At 41.9% G+C, this 21,396-nt stretch overlaps 1 protein-coding gene across 4 annotated transcripts in view; it reads right to left on the minus strand.

The window, feature by feature from the left end:
• mdfic (MyoD family inhibitor domain containing) overlaps positions 1-21,396 on the minus strand; it is a 63,169-nt gene that overhangs the window by 16,896 nt on the left and 24,877 nt on the right. Inside the window, exons 3-6 of one of the 4 annotated variants that reach the window (XM_085137838.1) lie at positions 19,794-20,164; positions 19,320-19,514; positions 17,262-17,372; positions 1,857-2,237 (exon numbers count right to left, since the gene is read on the minus strand). In XM_085137838.1, the coding sequence (XP_084993964.1) occupies positions 1,857-2,237; positions 17,262-17,372; positions 19,320-19,413 (586 nt within the window). In that variant the 5' untranslated portion in view covers positions 19,414-19,514; positions 19,794-20,164. Of the gene's footprint in view, positions 1-1,856; positions 2,238-17,261; positions 17,373-19,319; positions 19,515-19,793; positions 20,670-21,396 lie in introns of those variants that run through there. The other 3 variants (XM_085137841.1, XM_085137839.1, XM_085137837.1) reach the window with 3 other exon arrangements.

Raw genomic sequence — 21,396 nt, forward strand, 5'->3', positions numbered from 1 at the left:
CTGTTTATTAATGCATGACTGAGGGGGGTAAAAAAGTCAAAGGTAGAGGACTACAGCTTACAAAAACACATGCAAACACTTTCAAGTTTATAGCTTAGGGAAGTTTTTAACAATGCGCTCACAACCCTGGCATGAAATCTCTAAATGAAGCAGCTGAAGCGGCTTGGAGACGTTAACCGATTACACACAGTTCGCAAAAAAATAGAAACATAAACCCGATGACAAGAGTCGAGACACCCCGCCTCGCTAAACAAAAGCAGCGTGCTAAATGACTCCTCAAAAGCTGTTATCACAGATTGGCTACGGTGCCAACGGCGCGTGCCAAGAAACCCAGAGAGCAACACAATCCCCAGAGCTAGTCCCTGCTAGCTTACGCCTTTTATTTCCTGTGTTCGGGGGGCTGTTTAGGAGGCTAATTTCACAGGCAAACAGATTATGTTAATCCGTGTAAACATTCAAACACAACAGCTTGGCTGTTTTCCGAGGGGAAATAAATAGTTGAGAGCGAACATATTGATTCTGAGAGCTCTCACGCCTGCAAATAAGCAACACAAAAGCCATAATGAGACTTGTTGAGCAGCTGTTTTTGTTTTTTTGTTTTTTTTTAACTCCCTGCCCACTCTCTTGCTTTTGTTCTTTACCAATTAAGATGTTGCAAACATGATGCGTCTAGAATATCTCTTGGCGGATGGATCGCACCTTTACCTGCACGGTGCTGTGCATGTGCGCGAGTGCCTTCATCAATCTGCGCACATATTTTGCGTACAGACAAATGAAAAGGACCACTTTGCTCTTACATCTCTACCTGACCACTATGAATCTTGGTTTTTGTTTTTTGTTTTTTTGTTTTTTTTGGGGGGGGGGTGGGGGGGGTGAGCAAATCCTCACATAAAAACAGTAAATCTGCAAAGGCCATGTTGGATGAATAAAGCAAGAACTGCCTATCTACTTGAACAAAAATAAGCCTAAACACTGATATTCTATGAGCTACAAAAAGATGGAACACATGGAAGTCCAAAAAGTACAGTAGCTGGAGAAAGGGTCGAGGGTGGGGGTGGATGGGGCCCTGTTAATGAGGGCCATGGTGCTGCTGACGGGATGTAGGGAGAGCCAAAAAGGTCCCAGAGAGGTGTGAGGGGCCGTGAGGGGCTCGGAGGAGGCTGGTTATGACTTAATGGGCACCCCGTGCTCTCCGGCCTCGTTAGACGGTCACACCTATCTCCACAATGGAAAAGGACCGGGCAGCCGCCTTCATTACTGGACTCACCTCAGCATTGCACCTGACAAAGTGACGGCTTCCCTGCATGGCAAACGGACTCTCTGGCTTGTTGTTAAAGAAAATAAAAGCCACAGGGGCGAGATGAGACGGCATTTGCTTGACGGGAGTGATAAATATGAGAGGTCATGCACCGCCATCATTAAAAGGTGAGAGGAGGCAAGAATGTATTATCAATATCTTGTTAGGTATTATTTCATGAGCACCTGCGAAGAATACGCCCATTTTGTTTGATGGTGAGACTACAGATTAGGGGATACTCCATCACAAGTCTAAACCTAAACCAGGTCAGAGAGGATATTTACAGTTTCCTGGAAGTGGGCAGTATAGAAAATTCCTTTTTAATTGTTTCTGAACTCGTGATTTTATAAATTGGTATAATGATTGGTGTGCTTTTTTATTTAAGGGTGGGGGTTCTCTATAACGTTCTTCATTGAACCATGCAGCTTAAACCATTCCTGCTACATAACAAGGTAAGATAAGAGGGGAAGAAGCAGACAAGCAAGAAAGTTTCAGAAATGTTAGTATTGGTTAAAAAAAGCGCAGCAGTGTGTCACTAACTTGAGTATGGAGGCGTTACCTTCAGGTAAAGGAGGTTTCTGCGACCCTGTTGAACTCTCTTTGCTGCGTCGGCTGCTGTCGCTGTTCACCGACAGGCTGGACCGCAATTTTCTCTGCATCCTCTGCGACACAGGCGTGGATGGTTGCTTTCTGGGCTGCTCTGTCATTGGAGTAGCAGTCGCTGCCCCCGAGCCAGGACGTGACCCGCCCGTGGCGTTCGTGCTGATGGTTGCACCGCAGGAACACGTCCGCGTGGCCTGTGATCCGCCGGGGTGGATTCCGTTACCGTTACTCAGCACAGGTGTGCCAGCAGTGCTATGGTGAAAGCCATTTTGATCCTTGGCAGTGTCTTCTTCAGCAGTCTCCGTGGGCACTGGCTTAGACTCAGATTGGGGTTGAGCTGGTCAGAAGAGAAAAGATATTAGTTCTACTGTGTTTAAGTAAAGAGCTGGGTGTGTGGATTTAGTACAATTAAAGTACTTCATGGTCAGTGTAAGGTGATGAAAGTTGTAGTATATTTGATTCATCAAAATCATCTGCAAGCTAAGGCTTTTAATATAAAACAAAAACACACTGCTTGAAATTGCAACTATACACTCTCTCTCTCTATATATATATACACACACTGAAGGACAAAGGAAACCAGAGACTAAAGGAACATTTCTTAATCAGAGTAAAGCATCAAGTCAGTTGATCTGGTCAATTAAGAACAGAGGGGGTTGTTAATCAGTTTTAGCTGCTGATAGGTGCACTCGATGGGCACCAATGGGACAACCACAAAGTTGGAATGGTTTGGAGGCTACTGACATTTTTCGCTCCTCATATTTTCTGGTGGTTTTTTTCCACTAGTTTTGCATTTGGCTAGGGTCAGTGTCACTGCTGGCAGAATAAGGCGATATCTGGACCTCTACAGAAGTTACTACCATACAGGTAGTCCACATCAATACGTGCCATGGCCAGAAGGTTGCTGTGTCTCCCAGCACAGTCTCAAAAGCATGGAGAAGATTCCAGGAGACAGGTGGTTACCCTAGGAGAGCTGAACAAGGCCGTGGAAGGCTTTTAATCCATCACCAGGACTGATATCTATTCCTTTGTGCAAGGATGATCTGGATGAGCACTACCAGAGCTACAAAATGACTTCCAGCAGGCCACGTGTCAATGTTTCTGACCAAAAAATAAGAAACTGACGTAATGAGGATGGCCTGGCAGCCCGATGTCCTTTAGTGGACCTTGAGCTCACTCAAGGTGAGCTCAATGGTGGCAGGTCCACCATTGGTGACCTTTTCGCGAGACACGAAAGGCTCTGGAGAAGCTGTGGAGAACATTACGCTGCCTGTAACATCGTTCAGCATGACCAGTTTGGTGGGGGTCAGTGATCATCTGGGGAGGCATATCCACGGAGGCACAGACCTCTACAGGCTAGGCAACGGCACCTGACTGACACCAGCTATAAGGAAAAATTCCTTGGAGCCACTGTCAGACCCTACACTGGTGCAGTGGATCTTCCTCCTGATGCACAACAATGCCACACCTCATTGGTGAGGGCATGGAGGCAGTTCCTGGAGGATAAAGAAATAGATACCATTGACTGGTTCCCCACGCTCACCTGACCTAAATCCAAAGAAAACCTCTGAGACATCATGTTTCAGTCCATGGACTAGCATGCTGCATCATTTTTCACTTTGCTTTTCGAGGTGTCTTTGAATTCAGCCCTCTGTGGGTTTACAATTATAATAAGCATCCTTTCATTCCCAACACATTACCCAGACCATATCGGCACAGATACCCGGCATGATTTTTTTCCCCACTGAGATGTGATGTGTTTTCAGAGTGTCTCTTTTTAAGTGTATTTTAAAGCTGAATATAGAGGATGAGAGAAAGAAAACAAAACTACAAAATAAGAGAGATGTATTAGTTTACTTTAATAACTTGTGTTTTCCAGGGTTTTTTTTAATGCTTTTGAATTCCCTTTCACAAAACTTCATTTTTGCTGTAAGAGAACTTGCAATCTCGGCACCTTGCACTTCATATATTTTATTCGCTTATAAAGTCACCGTAGCCTGCGAGTTTCACTTCTTACAAAGCAACTACAGTAATGGAGACACGCCATTCTAAGCTAAATCACTCTCAGCAAACCGTGCCACCATTCCCTAACATGATAAAAATCGATCACACGGCAAACATTTCAACTTGGAATCAAAAAGAGAGGAGCGGCGAGAGATAGGAACTTTATATGTGACATGATCACAAAAGCCACCGCTGCAGGCAGACGAGACAGTCGTTGGAGCCGTACCTCGGCGAGTTTAGACAGTGCGAGAGAGATTAATACAGTAAAAAGAGAAAGTCAGCTTGTGATAGTGTACATATACAAAATGGCTGCTGTCTACAATAGTAATGATCTCCTCGCCTGTGAAAGCTCCGAGATGGCCTCGACGAGCCTTTCTAAGAGCACGCGTGACAGCCGCAGAAAGTCGGGAGACAGCGACCTGTCTGATAAGAGAGAAGAGGAAGGATGCGAGTGAGCAAAGGCGGTGGCATTTCCCTGAGAAGAGCACCTGCACATTCAGCTCTACTGGGAGCTACTCCTACATTACCTTCGCTCCACATCAGAGCCACTTTGCATGTGCACTTGCAGCAAGATTTTGTGAATTATTCATCTCTCTTTTTTTTTTTTTTTTTTTTTGAGTTTGTCTGTGTGAACCCTACTTATTCTTTTCCCCCCCTCAATGTAATACTTTCTTTATATACATTGAAAATATAACATCTTGACAACCAAACTTGAATTCTGCCTTATTCAGCTACTGCTTAAGGATGTTTAACATGCAGGGCTGTTTCACAGTTACACAGCTGTCCAAAAATATATCTATATATAAATAAATAAAATCAACAAGTTTCCAAAGTGGATGCAAACATAAAATTTAATGTGACTCTGGTAATTTCTTTCCATCTCTATTTTCTTTCTGTCAGCTCACCAACAAGTGCAATTACGGTTAACAAGAGTCGGAGAGAGTGTGGGAATCGGGCCTTGCGCTTTTTAACAACACATCACCCTGGGAGAGGCCGGACGTGAATGTGGATGTAAAACAAAGCAATTAAATACACACTCTGGGTTTCGCCTTCCCCTCATTCGGGCTTCTGCATGCTGCCTCGATAAACAAATATAGACTTGAGGGATCAGGATTCCATGCAATTTGAATTAGACAACTGGGTAGCACACGATAGAATTCATTATGCAGTGATTTAAGACCAGGTTGATGGATTTTCTTCTCCAAAAGACAAAAGCCTTGCAGCCTGCCCATGACAATGTGGGGGGAAGAGACTGAAGCCTAACAAGGAGGCTCGGAGCAGGGGCTACATTTGTTGCTGTTTTTTCCAGCTTTACCCCTGACAGCTGTAACTTGCTACATTTTTCACTCATTTTAATATATGTATCCTGTATTTTATTCCACTGTGTCCTTTTTTTAAAATCTTTTCAGGAAAAAGGCAAGAAAACACACCGAGTCAGGTCTGCAGCACATCAACACACCAGTACTCACTTGGGTGGCCAAGATGCCACCAAGATGTTTTCCTTTAAACCAGAGTCTGTCTGTGTATTATTAGACCTGGTAGATTTCTTTAACATACATTTCCATACATAAATTGCAATTATTAATTTAGCTAATGTGCGATGCTGATGTCCCCGTTGCACCTATTAAGCGCCAGTGCCTGCCCACCTCCCTCCTTTTTTCGGTATTATCGTGGGTGGATAGCGCTACGCTAACAAAGAGAGCGAAGTGTTGAATCACTCATAATCTGTAAAAACAGTATCATGTCACAGTTATCTTAATCTGCTCAAGTGACAGTCACGCAGCAGTCAACCTTTTTTCTTTGGGTGCTTTTTTCCCCCCCTGACTTTCACAAAGCAGCTCATTAACCAACTCTTTTAATCTGCAAGCATCACAAACCAGACTGCAAACATTCAAATTTGATGAATCCAAAAATCACTATCTAATCTAAAAACACATCCAGAAACTTAATCAGAAACACAGCCTTACCATTCACACTGGCCTCAGTTTGTTCCTAACTGACTAACTCCTCGTATACATCAAGATTTATTGACAGCTGACAACTAGATTAATGGGGAAACCCCGGTTTGCCCACTGTATCACTGCAGATTCATAGTAATCTACCTGTCTGTCTGTTTAAGCAAAGTAGCCACATGGACTTGCACATATAAACACACATTCACGCACAAACTGCACTGGCAGGCATAATTACCTTTTCCTTTTGAGAAAGCCAAGCTTTCAATTTGGCAAAATATAAATAGCTATTAAGAAACCACCATGTCAAAAAAAAAAGTATATTAGAGGCGATTTGGGTTTCTGACACACTGTGGAGAGTTATAACATTTAGTCTGAGGGGGTTGTGCACTTCAGTGGCAGGTTCCTGAATAGTCTTTGCACAGTTGCAGTCGTTATTTTTATCCTGATGAACGCGGTGGCCGAGATTAATGGACGCGATGGAGCAATATTCATAATCATTGATCATAATAATGGTGGTACTGTCAGAGATGGCAGTGACAGACTTGTACAGTCACATGAGACAAATGAAGAGATAATGAGGAAACGCAGAAATACACTACGTTTGAATTCGTGCTACTCTGGAATCAGAAACTTTCGGTGCGTGTGACTTACAGCAAAAGTAAACTCTAAAGCATATTATCTACTACCTCCTACACGCCATTCCGCTTGGCGTGCACTGTAAACACACAATACAACACAACAGACTGAGGAAAGAGCCATCGTTTATCAAGTCAACCCCTGTGAACCCTATTGAAGTGCAAACCATCCGGTGTGCATTCAACTTCTTTCAGCTTTTCAGCTTTTAGCATTTCAAGGTAATGCGATGCTGTTGTGACGTTTCTGAACCCACGCTTTGATTCCACATCCAAGGATACAAATGTAAGCTGAGTCTGCTGATAAATCCTGACAGAGCAACACAGGCTCACCGCTAATACACCGCTCCGCTAACACAGCAGGAAACAAATCCCATGAAGTTTGAAAAGAACGTACAAGTTGTGCATTTGTTACAACATTGCAGTAAAGCCTCCGAAGGTGTCCAAAATGCACACTTTAATAGGCTGTATGTCCAGTTCTTCCCTCCAAACAAAGTTTAAATACAAGCACACACACACACACACACACACACACACACACACTTCAAATTGGACTTGTAACTGCCCTATTTCTAGCACATCAACAACTGTTGAGAGTGTACATTTGTAGTTGAATAAAACATGGTATTCCCCTACACACGCTGTCACACACATCACAGGGGAAACTAGGGGGTGAGTGGTTCTTGACTGTCTAAGCAGCATCCCAATTTGGTCCCAGCTACTAGTAGCTGACAGCCTCAAATATCTGGGGAGAATTTTTAAAAGGCCAGTGTTTGATGGATTCATGAAGAACACACAAATATAATTGCCATTTGTCACCGAGTCTTCAGTGGCTGCGCCACACAGGGACCGAGCAGCACAGCGCCTGGAGAGAGCTGGAGCTGCACCAGAGCCGTGCGAGGCTAGGGGTGGGTGGGTGGCGGTGGGAGGGGGTCGATCTGTATGTAAAACTGAGTATATAAACACCTCCATTTTTGTCACAGAAAATAGGTCCTACAGGACGCAACTAGAAATTGCACCCAGAAGACAGCATGGCTACTGGAGATCTCTCTCCCTCTCTCTCTGACACACACACACAATCACACACACACCTAGCTACCAGGAAGGAATATGCATGTATGCATGTCAGCTGTAACAAAGCTCCATACACAAGAATTCTAAAATAGTTGAGAACATGAAAATATAACACAGAGGTCAAACAGGGCAGTATGGAGATTCTCATTTGCACATAACTACATCATGAGTCACAGGTAAGGCAGGGAGCGGATTGAACAATCACGCCAGTGCTGTATTTCTAAAGCTCAGTGCTTTTTAATATTAATGCCCCCGAGACGGAGAGAAACACGGAGGAGAGAGAGACGAAAGGTGTTTGCCCAGGCTTATTAGAATGCCCATCATAGAGATCATACAGTTATTCAAATGTCACATCATTCCCACCAAATAAACACCACAAGATGAATACAGATTGTGTATCCATCTCCTAATGGCCATTATTACACAATGGCACAAGTTTGTGAGTTAACACTCGAAGGGGCTACGCAAGCGGGCGAGGCACCTGTAATTGTAGTCCCGGGCCTCAGACTAGGAAAAAGCGAGGATGCACAGCAATTCCGCTAACACGGCCGGTGTTTTGTTTATTTTTGGGGGCTTGTATTAGAAAAACATGTATATTTTCTGCTCGACTGGTCATGTACCTGCATGATTGAAATGCTAATTTGTAAATGTGCAATGACCTAGCCAGACTCCTCCAACTCCCCCCCACCCCCTCTCGCTGCCAAAACAGCCTGAGGTATCATCTCTCCTCCTAACAAACAGCAGCATGTGGAAGAGCCCCTGCCTTTCAATCCAAAGGGATATATTTTCTCATTAGAAATTATACATCTTCCCTGTCCATATTTATAGACGCAAAACCAGGGGAATTACGCTGCAGAGAGAGTGAGAGGGACACACACGGAGAGAGGAAAATAGTACAATGAATGTTATTACAAAAGGGCTCTGATTGAAATTTTCCTTGGGCGTCTGAAAGCCTCGTTTGCAGTTTGACCTTCTAAACTACCGGACAAGGACTTCCTTTATTGTCTAGAAGGACGAGCTGGGAGGGAACACGCACAAGTGGCTCAGGGATCATCGTTCAGGTGTCCAATTAAAAAAAAAACAAACAAACAAGAAAAACATGATGATGATAATCATAGTGTGAAAAGTATCAATATAAAAGGCATTTATCGGGAGTGTCGAAGGAGTCAACCGGCGACCGAGAACGAGCTTTTGATCGGAATATTAGCGTCCTGCGGTGCGAGGAGGTGGCTGCCATGCAAAGTCAGCGCTCTTGTCTTTACACAAAGTGCATGGCAGCCTGACACGGGCTAACAGAAATGTCACTTGTTCCAACAGACTGCAGCGATCTCACGGCAGCGATCACACAGCAATCCTAACCCTGTCAGTTCACACACATGCGCAAAGTGTTTTGTATTTATCCAAGATAAAATGGTGATGATGACGGCTTCGCGGCCGCTGATGATGACCGTTGAAGAAAGCTAAATTACCTGCTCTGACATTGGATCCCCCTCAGCCAAAGTGACATGCTCTGAGTGTGTGTGTGTGTGTGTGTGTGTGTGTGCGGGGTTGCAAGCATGCCAGGGTAGTCTGCAACAGAACTCTATTAACTGTCTTGACCTGTCAAGGCTAATCATATTGCATAGCATCTCATTTAAACAGGAAACATCACATTTCTGTCTGTTTTCCTACCCTAGTCCAGGACAGTCAATCGATAACGCTCAGCAGTCAAACACTGTCCGCCGCCCCCCCCCCTTTTAATTCTCTGTGACAGTCATTCAAAAATTTGACTCCACCAACCTACTGAAGTGAGACTTGAAGACATCGTTTAATATTTCCACTCCTCATTTCCCACACCGCTGCTGCATCTACCCAGGAAAAAGTGGAATTAAAAAAAAAACCTTCGACCTTGTTCTGCTTAATTACATTTTACAGGAGTGAAGACAACTTGAAAGACAATAGCTTGATTCGATGACACGAATCCATCAATCTCAGTGCAAGTGTTCACATTTCTAAAGGGAAGGAGGTGGTGATCGAGGAAGGGTGGGGCGGGGTCCGGGTCACCAATTCTTCTTTGATTTCAAAATGGAACATTTTCCCAGATTAAAAATGTTGACCGCCATCACTAAAACTCCCAATGAGATGCCACTTTCTCTGCGATGAATCATGCTGAAGGGAAAGTCACACACGCATTCAGCCACCAAAGCTCCAGCCACACAGGCCCCAGGTCTCCACTGTTGTGTGGAATTTAGCACGGTGCTAATTTGAGTATTACTAATACAGCACGGAGCGAGGAGCGTTCAAAGCCTTGCAACCAGCCTGCTGTGAGAGACACTAAACGTTGCACTGTTCTCCACTTCTCCTCATTTCTGAGATGACTTTTGTACGAAGCTGTTCCTGCATTAAGCTTTGCCAAATGCCTTCCATTCCCCTTCATCTGTTTCTTACCATCCACGAGGAGGGAAAGAGTTTATAAAGACAGCCAAATGCACGACTGCAGTATCTTTAAAAAGCTCCACATCTTGCACGGATTTAGACTTTACACGGCTAGCTACCACAATTTCTAGAAAGATCAATTACGACGTGACTCAGAGCAGGCCTGAGGGAGCTGCCAGGCTTCATACTACCCAAGAAAAAAAAAAAAAAAAAAAAAAAAAAAAGTGCTCCACCCTCTCCTCGCCGACGACTCAAAACAAAAAGAAAAAACAAAAAAAACGGAGCAACAGTGAGGAGGGAACGGGAGAAAGGGGGGGGGGGGGGAAGGGAGGGAAGGAGGAGAATGGGGGTTATTTTCAGTTTCAGTTACATCGATGACTCAAATATTCCACCGCCTTTCAAAATCTCCTCACTGCAGCAGAAGTTCCACAGGAAGCTTTGCTTGTTTGAAATTCAACGGCGGGCGCGCAGACATGCACATGCGCACCCTCGCACTCGGGCACATGAAGGCATGCACACATGCAAAAATGAAGCAGACACACAGGCAACAACTGCACGAGCCAAATAAATTTTGTGGAAGATCCACGAACACTAATATTGAAGTCAGAGATGAGGATCTGCCACTCCCTAAAAGCCAAAATCCAGCTGAAGTCTAACTCTGGGTCAGAAAGGGGAGAGGCAGTCTATCAAAATGCCCCCACACCTAGTTCCTTTATTTGCTCAGTATCAATCTCAGCATTAACCCTCTGCTAATGGGACAGCTGTGGGTCACCGCCTCGCACCGTCTGGATGCCAATCAAGGCCTTAAGCTGAGAGATCAGCCTTTGGGACAGAGGTGCTCGTCTGCCTCTGAGTGGCTTTTAAAACACAGAGACGCCTGTATCGATTTTAGCTCTAGCCTGAAAGAGAAGTGTGGGGTGAAGGGGGTTGTGTCAGCTGTGGTTGTCTGTGCTTCTGGACGGGAGCCAGCCGCCGGGTCCCCGGTCACCCTCCACTGATCAGGGGGGCCTGACACAATGACCTCGTAGAAAGGCACTGAACCTGCAAACACGAAGGGGGCAAGGAGTTGGAAGCTCGAGGGGTTCAGGGCTAGCGAGGGCAACATCAGCAGAGATCTCAGTAATAGAAAAGGGTTTTAACCTTAATGTTGGAGCCAAAACCCTGTTAGAGGCCAAGTAATCCCCCCTGTGCTATCTGATTTTTTTTTCTCTCCCCCTGTGTGTGTGAGGAGCTTCTGAAATGCATTCATGCTGTCATGTGTGGCACTGGTTAAGGAGCTGGTAAACATGGTCCAAACACTCCAGCTACCGGGTAAAAAAAAAAAACAATAAAGGTAGACAAAACACAGAAAGCCAGGTTCATTTCTTTTGTGTTACAACACTACCAAAGAACAGAGCTCCTATGCAGATGTAGCACAATGAAATTTGTTTCCAGTAGTTACGTTTGAAATCCTTTATACTAAAACTTTCTTAAAGTTTCGATGACTAAGAGCAGGTTTAGTTAGTGAGTTTGAGGTAGTCACACAGGAAAAGGTGCACACATTTCTTAGTGTTTGTAAAGCATCTGTTCAGAAGATGGAGGTTAATGTCAGCCTAAACTTTGAGCATATTTATAGATTTTTAGACATTATTGTGGTGATCGTTAAATATTTGCCACTGTTTAGACATCTCTCTCAAGGGTTCTCAAAGACTTTACAGTCATATCAGTATTAACCCAAAAACAACCAGGGTGGTTTGCACATTATGCTTATTAAATAGGTATAAACTTTCCTAGTGTGTAGATATTATGCAATATTGCTAATACTGCAGGATATATTTTCTTGCAGATTTTCTTCCAGAACCCTGCAGATCCCCAAAGCCCACTTTGTGAACCACTGATCTGCTGAAGTGACCTAAAAATCTTTGTACTATTGTGTTATAGCATAAAAGTACTTTCAGGTTATTGCGTAAGAGTGCAAAGATTGGCTCAAGAGACAGAGTGGGTCGTCTACCAATCAGAAAGTCAATGGCATCCTTGGGCAACATACTAAACCTAAAGTTTTCCTAGCAATTGTGCAAGTGTGCAAGTGTTACAAATCAGTTCTTTGCATTAAAATATATACATAGATAAAACACAGTTGGTTTGTTTTCTACAAAGTAGTTGCGACATCTGTCTAAAATGTAATGGATTTGGTTGACACGTATGTTTCTTTTAGGGCCTTTTGTGTGTTTCTATACAACAGTGTTGCTTCTTAACCCCATGACATGTTATAGACATGTGGAAAAACAAACCTCTGACAATACTCCAAAACCTGTGATAGTAACAGTGTAACTTTCAGCTTCTGAAATGTGTGCTCAAAAGTAACAAATCAAAAACGATTTATATTTCTTACGAGTACACTAAACGTGTTAAAATGACTTCAAAAGATTTCTCTGAATTTAAAAAAATTCTACGCAGTCTCCTCAATCAAAATCCATACATGTTGTCTTGCAGCTAACGTGCACTTAAAAGACTGCGGTCCACAAATGGAGGTATGCATATCTAATCATCTGGCTCAAGTATTTTGAATATCTTCAAAAAAAAAAAAAAAAAATTAACAGCGAATAGTCTCGGGCACTTTGGGTAAAATATGCTAATTAACACACTTGAAATTTCCCATATGAAATCTATCTGCACCAAGACAATGAGAAAATAATTACAACAGAGGTAGAATTACAATGACCATTTTAATCAACCCCTACACTAGCATTTCACCCTATTTATACAGTTTTTGATTCCATGACCCACTGGTAAGTAATCACTTGAAAATTACAGTTCAGTTTATAATAGGTCTATGCTTTGGACACATTATTTCTGCAGACAGGGCTGCGAGGATTGCAATAAAGATATGAATCTTGCATAACAACAATTATAATGCAATTCCTATACCTAAAAAAAACATTCTTGAAAAAGAGAATTGACACAAGGTTAAAAAAGTCTTAAAGTACTTAAAGCAATTTGGAAGACAAATGAAACAAAGTGACACGATCTTAGAATGTTGATTCAACAATTGGCCAGCAAAAACACCTCGAGGAAGCCTCGCCACCCCTTTTTTCTTTAAATCTCATATCAAAAACTTTATAAGTTCGTATATAACTCTGAATTGTTGAATCTTTTCTGCAAAGACAAATGAAAGTATATGACACGACCACATTAAACAATTCCCATTGCTGCTTTTATTAGAGGTCTTTGTGACCTCCACTTCCAAAAGGTCAACTCGATACACAGGTAATAACCTTGAAAGTGTGCAACTAAAGAGTGAAATCAGAGATTCACACAAAGGCCAGACTAATGTCTTTCTTTAGGAAAAAAAAAAAGAAAAAAGAAGAAAAAAAAGTCATGTTATTTGACCTTCTTTTCTCACTACAGAATTTCCATGAGATTAAAAAAAAAACAAAAAACAGACCTGTTCTTCACATACTGGTAAGGTCATCTTTATCAACTGCAGAAGCATTAAAAAAGTATTTGACAATCTTATGAATAATGTGATGATTAAACTCCTAAAACTAGTGCTGGGTGGTAGCAATTTATTTCCAGACATGGGCTGGAGAGGCATGGCCCTGTTTGCAAGAGATATCAGGTGCTTGAAAAACCAGAATGGTCTCTTGAGGAATGTCTGTCTCCCACACATGACTCTTCCTCCTCTCCCAGGTTTCAGAGCCACAGAGGAACTGTGTGCTGACAAAGGTCTAACAAGAGGGGCAGAATTGTACTTTTGTTGTCTAAGCCGCAATGGTTTACAATCTAAGCGGCGACTGGAATTTATCTTGTTTGCAATCGTAAATTATTACGCCTCGCACAACGCGTGGCATAACAGTGTTCACTGCACTTTCCTTTAAATGCGCTCTGCTGAGAACATTTAAAAAATACAGAAACACCACTGTGTTTACTTTCTCATTTTAAGGGGGCCCACTGATTAAATAGACCACTTGTCAAAACAATGTTATCATAACTGAAATATGATCTTTGCTGTTATTACAACAATATAATGGGCTTCCTCTTGTTGTGATAAGTCACCATCCACAAATTGTCCACAGCTTTAAAATCGGACAGCCCTGGGACACAGTCAGGACTGAGATGTAGGCGGGCAGATGATTTCTTATTGATTTCCTGTTTCTGTGGTGAAGAGAGTTCTCAATTACCCCTGCCAGCGAGCAGATTGGTTCCCTCAAAACACAACCACAGCGAGACTGCCAGTCTATGACATAAATAGGTTAAGTTAAGCAGCCCTAAATCATTTTTCCAACTATTAGATGGCCACAAACAGACAAAGCTACTTAAAAACGTTCTCCAAGATTATAGTTCATTTTCTTTATTTACAAACCTGGCTATCTTACATGTCTTTTTAGCTATAGCTCAACTTCATAATGCAGTAAGCTCCACTCTTTGAAAGGCTCAATGTTACTACTGAAATTAGAAAACTCAACAATTTGTAGAAGCTTTTAGAAATCAGACAAATTAATTGGGAAGTGATTTTATCCCCTACACTGATGCCTATATGTCATGTTTGATTTTATGGTTTTATTGTACTTTTTAAAAAAAAAATAATAATAATTATTGTACTTTCTGAAACCATGGTGGAATGGTTCACGCAGTCGCTTAAACAGTGAAAGGTCCCCAGTTTGGTCCCATAAGAAGACAGATATTCCTTGGGAGATGCATCCAGCACTTGAGTTTGCCAAATCAAGTATGCACAGCTACCAGCTCTGGCAGCCCCTTATGAATAAGGGTATAGCCAAAATTATTATTTTTTTGTTTGTGTTAATATACAGAAGAAGAAGAAGAAGAAGAAGGAAAGAAGGAAGAAGAAGAAGGAAAGAAGGAAAGAAGAAGAAGGAAAGAAGGAAGAAGAAGAAGAAGAAGGAAAGAAGGAAGAAGAAGAAGAAGAAGAAGAAGAAGAAGGAAAGAAGGAAGAAGAAGAAGAAGGAAAGAAGGAAGAAGAAGGAAAGAAGGAAAGAAGAAGAAGAAGGAAAGAAGGAAGAAGAAGGAAAGAAGGAAAGAAGAAGAAGAAGGAAAGAAGAAGAAGAAGGAAAGAAGGAAGAAGAAGAAGAAGGAAAGAAGGAAGAAGAAGAAGAAAGAAGAAGATTTACTTGAGTTACCCCAAATTTAAAACTTTGTCTAACTAATGTAATGGTGCTCATGTCTGACTAGCAACAGTGATACTGAGGCGAGCTGTTGAGGATATCCTGAACTTTTCTGATGCCAAGCTGCTGCTTTTATTAGTGTTAGCCACTGTGAGCCACTTCTTTGAAGTGCATCCAACTTTGTCAGAGAGTGTCAGACAGTAAATAAACTCTCATAAAACATGAAAATTGAATTATCCTGTTTATCAGAAAGTATGATTTCCTTTGCTAGCTTGTTAGCATACCGTCTGTGCAGGGGCTTGCAAAGACCTGAAGTTGTTTCTGTTCTGGATGCAGTTTGCATTTTACCGTTACGCTCTCATACTGTTGTGCAATAAAAAAAATTTTTAAAAAAAGGTAATGTACATATCCAGGCTGTAGACTGTGCTATTATTTTTCTCCTCTGGCACACAAACTGAAATCAGCTGATTGTGGTGCAAGTGCAAATGGAACCAATAAGTGGGCTCGATGGACAAGCACACTAACAATTCCAAGGAATTGGAAGTACTTGGGACCGGTTCTCTACAAGAACTAACATCCCTACTTGTTGGTGTTTAGAATTTCCTGTTTCATTGGGAAATCGCTGGAATATTCTCAAAGTATTCTATTGCAGGACAGAGTTGAAGAAAAACTATTCAAACGAGACAAACTAGACAAACTAAGTGTTTTTATTGTATTATAAATACTATAATCAGGCTTTGATCTTTCAAATGAAAAACAGGAAAACTTCTTTACCAGCCTCTGTGTGTTTATGTGTGTGTGCATAGCAGAAAGAAAGAATCGGTGTGGATGTTAAGGGGAGCAACATCAATTACAACGCAAAACTGTTGTCACAGGGGCTTATCTGCTGAGATGAAAGCAGAGCATGCCTCCCTCTAGAAGTGCAATACTCCGCACACCTGCCAAGCTAGAGAGACCTCTTGACAGAATTTTCTTTTTTATTATTATCTCTTTTCCATGCTACTTCAATAAACAAGCCACTGGCAAGTCATTAAGCTTAATACCAGAAAAGGCAGGAAAAGGCACCCTGGAAAAGTTAACAACCAAGAAACAAAGGAACTGTTGTCAAGAACTGTGTCAAATGAAGAAAAAAAAAAAACAATCCTTATTATTGCTAGGCACTTACATGGATGGAAGCAATCAGGTGCTATTAGCCTATGTTGACACATCTCACTCTTCTTAGGAACAATGAAACACACAAACGAAGGCGCACAAAGCTTTTAGCCCGTTTCATTTTGTGACCTGCAATCCATATTTCAATATCAATTCAAATCGCTGAACTAAAGTGCATCTTGGTTTAATTAGACTCAAGAAGTTCAATGTCAAATAATTGTTTTGTAAAACCTCAACGTGCACTGCATTTGCATAAAACAATGTGATTAACTCAGAGTTACAATACAGGCACACAAAGTTTCCCCAAAGGAAAAGAAAAAAAAAACAGATTAGAACCATCCAGAATAAAAAGACATCTTTTGAAAATCTAAAACACCTGCTAATGGTATGATGGATCGCAGGGAGGAACAATATACTCATGTAATCCTGGTGAACATTTCTTCAACAGAAAAGTGCCTCTAGCTGCTGGCACAAGTCTTCTTCAATAGGTGAATGATTGGTGCAGGCTAAGAAACACTGCGGCTAACATTCAATCAGAGTGTAAAGACAGCTAGTGCCAGAACCACAAACAGGATTTCCCCACTTCCAAAACACAGCGCTGAGGGTTTGGAAGGAGAAGTAAAAAAAAATGACGAAATGAGCCAAGTCTTGCTCATTATGGCAGAATAAGAGCGCCTGCATGTTACCACGCTTACCAAGAGAGCTTGGTGCTATCTTGACACTTTAATTGGAAACACTGAAGCTAATATTTTAGCTGGCCAACTGACCCCTGCCTCATACACTGTGCAACTGCCATAACAACAACTATCCATATAGCGGTTGTGATGATAGAAAAAAGGACGAGATTGCAGCCGCTTTAATGTTAAATAAAACAATGGTAAACAGAACCGTTGTGACTGTTGCAGGCAGAACGTGTTTGTCATTTTCACTCTCTACAATTAAACGGTGCATTGTTGTTTATCATTAAAAATAACAGCAAGATGCCCCGCTGCCCGCCCACAGCTTTTCCCAGGTCGTTAAAACTTACTTCTTACAGGCTCGCAATAATTAGGCTTCTCCTCCATCACGTGACTCGGTCCTCCGGCGGCTGGTTTCCTGGGAGATGATGTTCTCCCTGATGATTCATTGTCACGAGCATCTAGGGTCACAAGAATTTAACGTCAAACAGAGCTGATGAAGAAAAACCCGCCGCACGGAGAGTTGCGTAAACTAAGTACTGTGCCGCATGGTGACCGACAAGACGGGGTCGCTTAATTTAATTTCATGCTATTAAGGACTCAGCTGTTCATTCCTTTAAAATAAAATAAAACAAAATAAAAAAAACAGATGTAAACTTTAAGGGTAGAGTTGGCCACGGAGGACAGAATATCAGGGACAGCTGGATGATCCAGAGGTGCGGAGGCCGCTCAGCATGTTTTTGCCAGAAAAAACAGGCCACTGGCAAACTGCACAACATTGAGGGGCGGTTCAGGTAAAGGCCTTGCCAGAGCTCTGGATCTCATTTTCTCTCCTTCTGCTCCCGGGCGTGCTCTACCTGCCAAGCTTTTTAACTGCCATAAAAGGCTGCATTCATCTAAATTGGAAAAAGTATGTTGGCAAAAAGAAGAAGAAGAAGAGAAAAAAAATCTTACAGCCTGATAGATGCGCAAATGCACGAGAGACAGCTTCACTCATCTGCCTAACCCGTTTCTTCTGGCCTCTTGACTTCAAGGCTTGCTCAGGCTTCGCTCACTGCACACTGCCGCTTTGTTCGGTAAATAAACCTTCCACAATGACTTTATTCACTGGTTTGGAGCCAGATGCCTACTCATAGGCCATAGTTTTGGGGGATTTTTTCCCCTTAAAACTGAAAGTTTTTCAGTGCCGTCGTGTAGCTCGAGCCTTCAGCTCGGTGAAGATTGATTCAACAAACCTAAAAAAAAAGAATCACATTTACAGAAGCTTTGCTCCCATACTCCCATACAACACCCTGTGTTTGTAAGCAAGTGATGGATGGGGCAGGGTAACAGATGAGTGCGGGCCAGAAACTCTGCCCAGACAGATATGGCACATATCTCAGCTCGGGGGGGGGGGGCTAATGTATGGTAGCGGCGGTGACGTTAGCAGCAGTTCTGTGTGATGCATCACAGTATTTAGTGATCACAGTTAGAAATAAATTGCTCTATTCTCTGTACATCCACAGTCCCCCGAGAGGGGAAATCTAGTCCTAACTCCAAGTGCCTTTGAAGGTCCAGCAAAAAAAAAAAAAAATCCATTCACAACCCAACAGCCCCAGTGATTGCTTACTTTGTCCTACTTTGCTATTTTCTGACAGTGCCATAATGATGCTTGGTATAAATAGGATGGTTAATGGTTCATTGCTTGTTTGAAGAAAAATGAAAAGGGGGTGTGGGGGTAAGCTTATTTTACATGTGATAATCTTAGGGGCAACTAGAAAGTTAATTAAAAACTATAATTGGCTGTGGTTGCTGTTAATAGTCACTAGGGCGTTTCTGCAGACTTTATTGGGGGGGAAAAAAAAAAAAACAAAACCCACAAACACTATCGAGCCTAAAGCTGAAGCAGAGATACTGATGCACACCAAAAGTCACATGAATATAATGTAGAAAGCAAGTCTGTGATTGTCCAGAGCAGACTGAAAAATCCTGATATGCCAATCATCTGTAGCACACATCCACTGGCTTGTCTTTAGGATTCGCTTTTTAGCGTGAGTTTCTGACTGAGTATGACACTATATTTAGAGCTCACTTTCATTACTGGTATGCTGGCAGCTAGGATTGAAAAAAAACTCCATAAACATGTACACCAGAGGCTGGTGTTATATAGGAGGTTTTTTTCTTTTTTTTCTTTTGGATTGGATGTTTTAAGTGGGTAAGCTTGGCTTGAATGTGGGCAAAAGGTTCATTTTAAATGTGATTGGTGGATCTGAACCAGTACAGAGCCAACATATTCTGACAAAAAGCTAATTACATCTTACAAAAGCACCTCTGTCATCCTCCCAAACCCTCTCAAGGATAAATACACCTGACTTATGTAACTGAAATTGTACGTTTCTTCACTTTAGGTCCATCCTGTGTTTTCTTACCGTGTGTGGCTGACAGCAGGGGACTTGTCTCCTGCCCTGGGCCCTTCGCTGGCTCTGCCAGCCCATCCGGATGAAGGACAGTCTCCTTGGACATGAGACAGTCGTCTTTTGGGGGGAAACAAAACAGCAGAAGTAGTTTCTCCCTGTCCTCAGCCTTCAATGCTGTGAAAACCAACGCCTCATCATCAGCACAGGCTTGAAGACACAAATAAAAAATGTTTTAAACAAACGCGCGGGTCAACTCGAGAAAGTCGCCAACTTATTCACGCAGCGAGAAAAGTGACGTCGCGCTCCAGAAAGTCTTAGTCGAAATTTCCCTTTTTGTCGTTTTTTTTAACATAAACTTATTGCAAAACTTCACATGGCGCTCATTTATTCACATACACACTATTTTCTAAAGGCATATATATATATAAACGCTTTAATTGTTCTAAGCGTTATTTACGGCAAAAGTCGACACGAAGGACTACTTACCTTTCAAACATGACAACTCCGGTGCTTCAGAAGTGATTTATTCCCATCCTCGCTTCCTCCAACTCGTTTCCCGAGACGTTAGGAAGAGAAAGGAAACTGGGTGAAGGAGTAGCTTCGAGTCCAAAAACTTTTCCGTAAGTTTAGCTGGCAGTGTAACCGGGTCTCTGCTCTGTCCAGATGTTGTTGACGTGCAAAAAAACATGAATAATAATCCTCGCGACGCCCTCGACGCTCAGTGGCGGTAGTTTACTGAGGAAAGCTGCGTCTAAAACATTTTCATCATATCCGCATTCCTGCGCCACCACAGCCAGAGAAGCCACTCTTCTCTGCCTTTGCTACTCTTGGCGGCGGAGAGGAGAACAAGGCCCTCCCTGAACATGTGTCCCCAAAAATAAAGTTAGGAAAAAGTGAGTAATCACGTAAAATATATATATTTTCAAATATATATGTTGGCATAATAAAAAATATATACAATTTAATAAAAAAAAAAAAATGAAGTGTCTTTCTTCCAGGATGACAGTACTCCCATCCAAAGGGCGTGAGATGTCACTGAATGGTTTAAACACTATGACAGTGGTGGCAAATTCTCAGGTCTTTGCACTCAAGCGGTGCAGATAGTGCTCTTTGAAACCATCATCTGAAAAGCAGATGAGGGAATGTATTTTGAAGGAATTGTTCCATTCCTGCAGCAGACTTCCAGAGACTTGGAGAATCATTGGCAAGGCAAGCTGAAGCTGTGACATGATGACCCAGTTATTGAGACACTTATTGTTGGTTTGTGTTTTATTTTCCTTTTTTTGTAAATGAATTTGGTGTAAATCAAAACTCCCAACAACCCAATTAAATAAAAACAGAATCCAGTGATTTCCAAATTTCATAAATCTATATCTTATTCATATCATATGTTTAAACTGAGAAAATTGATCATTTAAATAAATTAATCGGGTCATTTTGAGTTTGATGGCAGTAACATATCTCAAAAATCTTGGCTCAAAAAGTTGGAAAAGTAAATGGCAGTAAAAACAAACAGCTGGAGGAACACTCTGCAGCCAATTAGTTTAACTGCTAACATGTTACAAACATGACTGGGTACAATGATATACTCAAAATATGAATTTTTTATGAAAAACATAAACAAAAAGATGAATGATTTGTTGGTTAAAGCTTGAAAGTATATACAGGTTTTAGACCAACATATGCTCCTGTGACAAAGTGGTTACACTTAAACTCAGTTACCACTTGTCCCTTAACCATATTGATAATTTATCTAAATTCATCTTTTTTTGTACAGTTGGCCATAATACTTTAATTTAGACATTGCTGCTGTAACTTTGCTTTACATACTATCCCGGGTTGGTTTGTGGTAGCACTAGTTACATCCATTACATCCATGCATATGTTTTTAAAGCAAATACTACTAATCATCAAGTCATTTGAATTTTCTTCTGTTCACAGGTAAATTTCTAATAAATTATGTTTGCTTATGTTGCTTTGGTTATATTTACCATGTTTGTCAATTTGTTCAGGTCCTATATCTAAAACAGGTGTGTGGGAGGGGCTGCCCTAGTACTTCCTGTTTATATAGGGTCATGATGTCATTGAT

The sequence above is a fragment of the Neolamprologus multifasciatus genome, chromosome 17, assembly GCF_963576455.1.
Source record: "Neolamprologus multifasciatus chromosome 17, fNeoMul1.2, whole genome shotgun sequence".
In the NCBI taxonomy this organism is placed as follows: Eukaryota; Metazoa; Chordata; class Actinopteri; order Cichliformes; family Cichlidae; genus Neolamprologus; species Neolamprologus multifasciatus.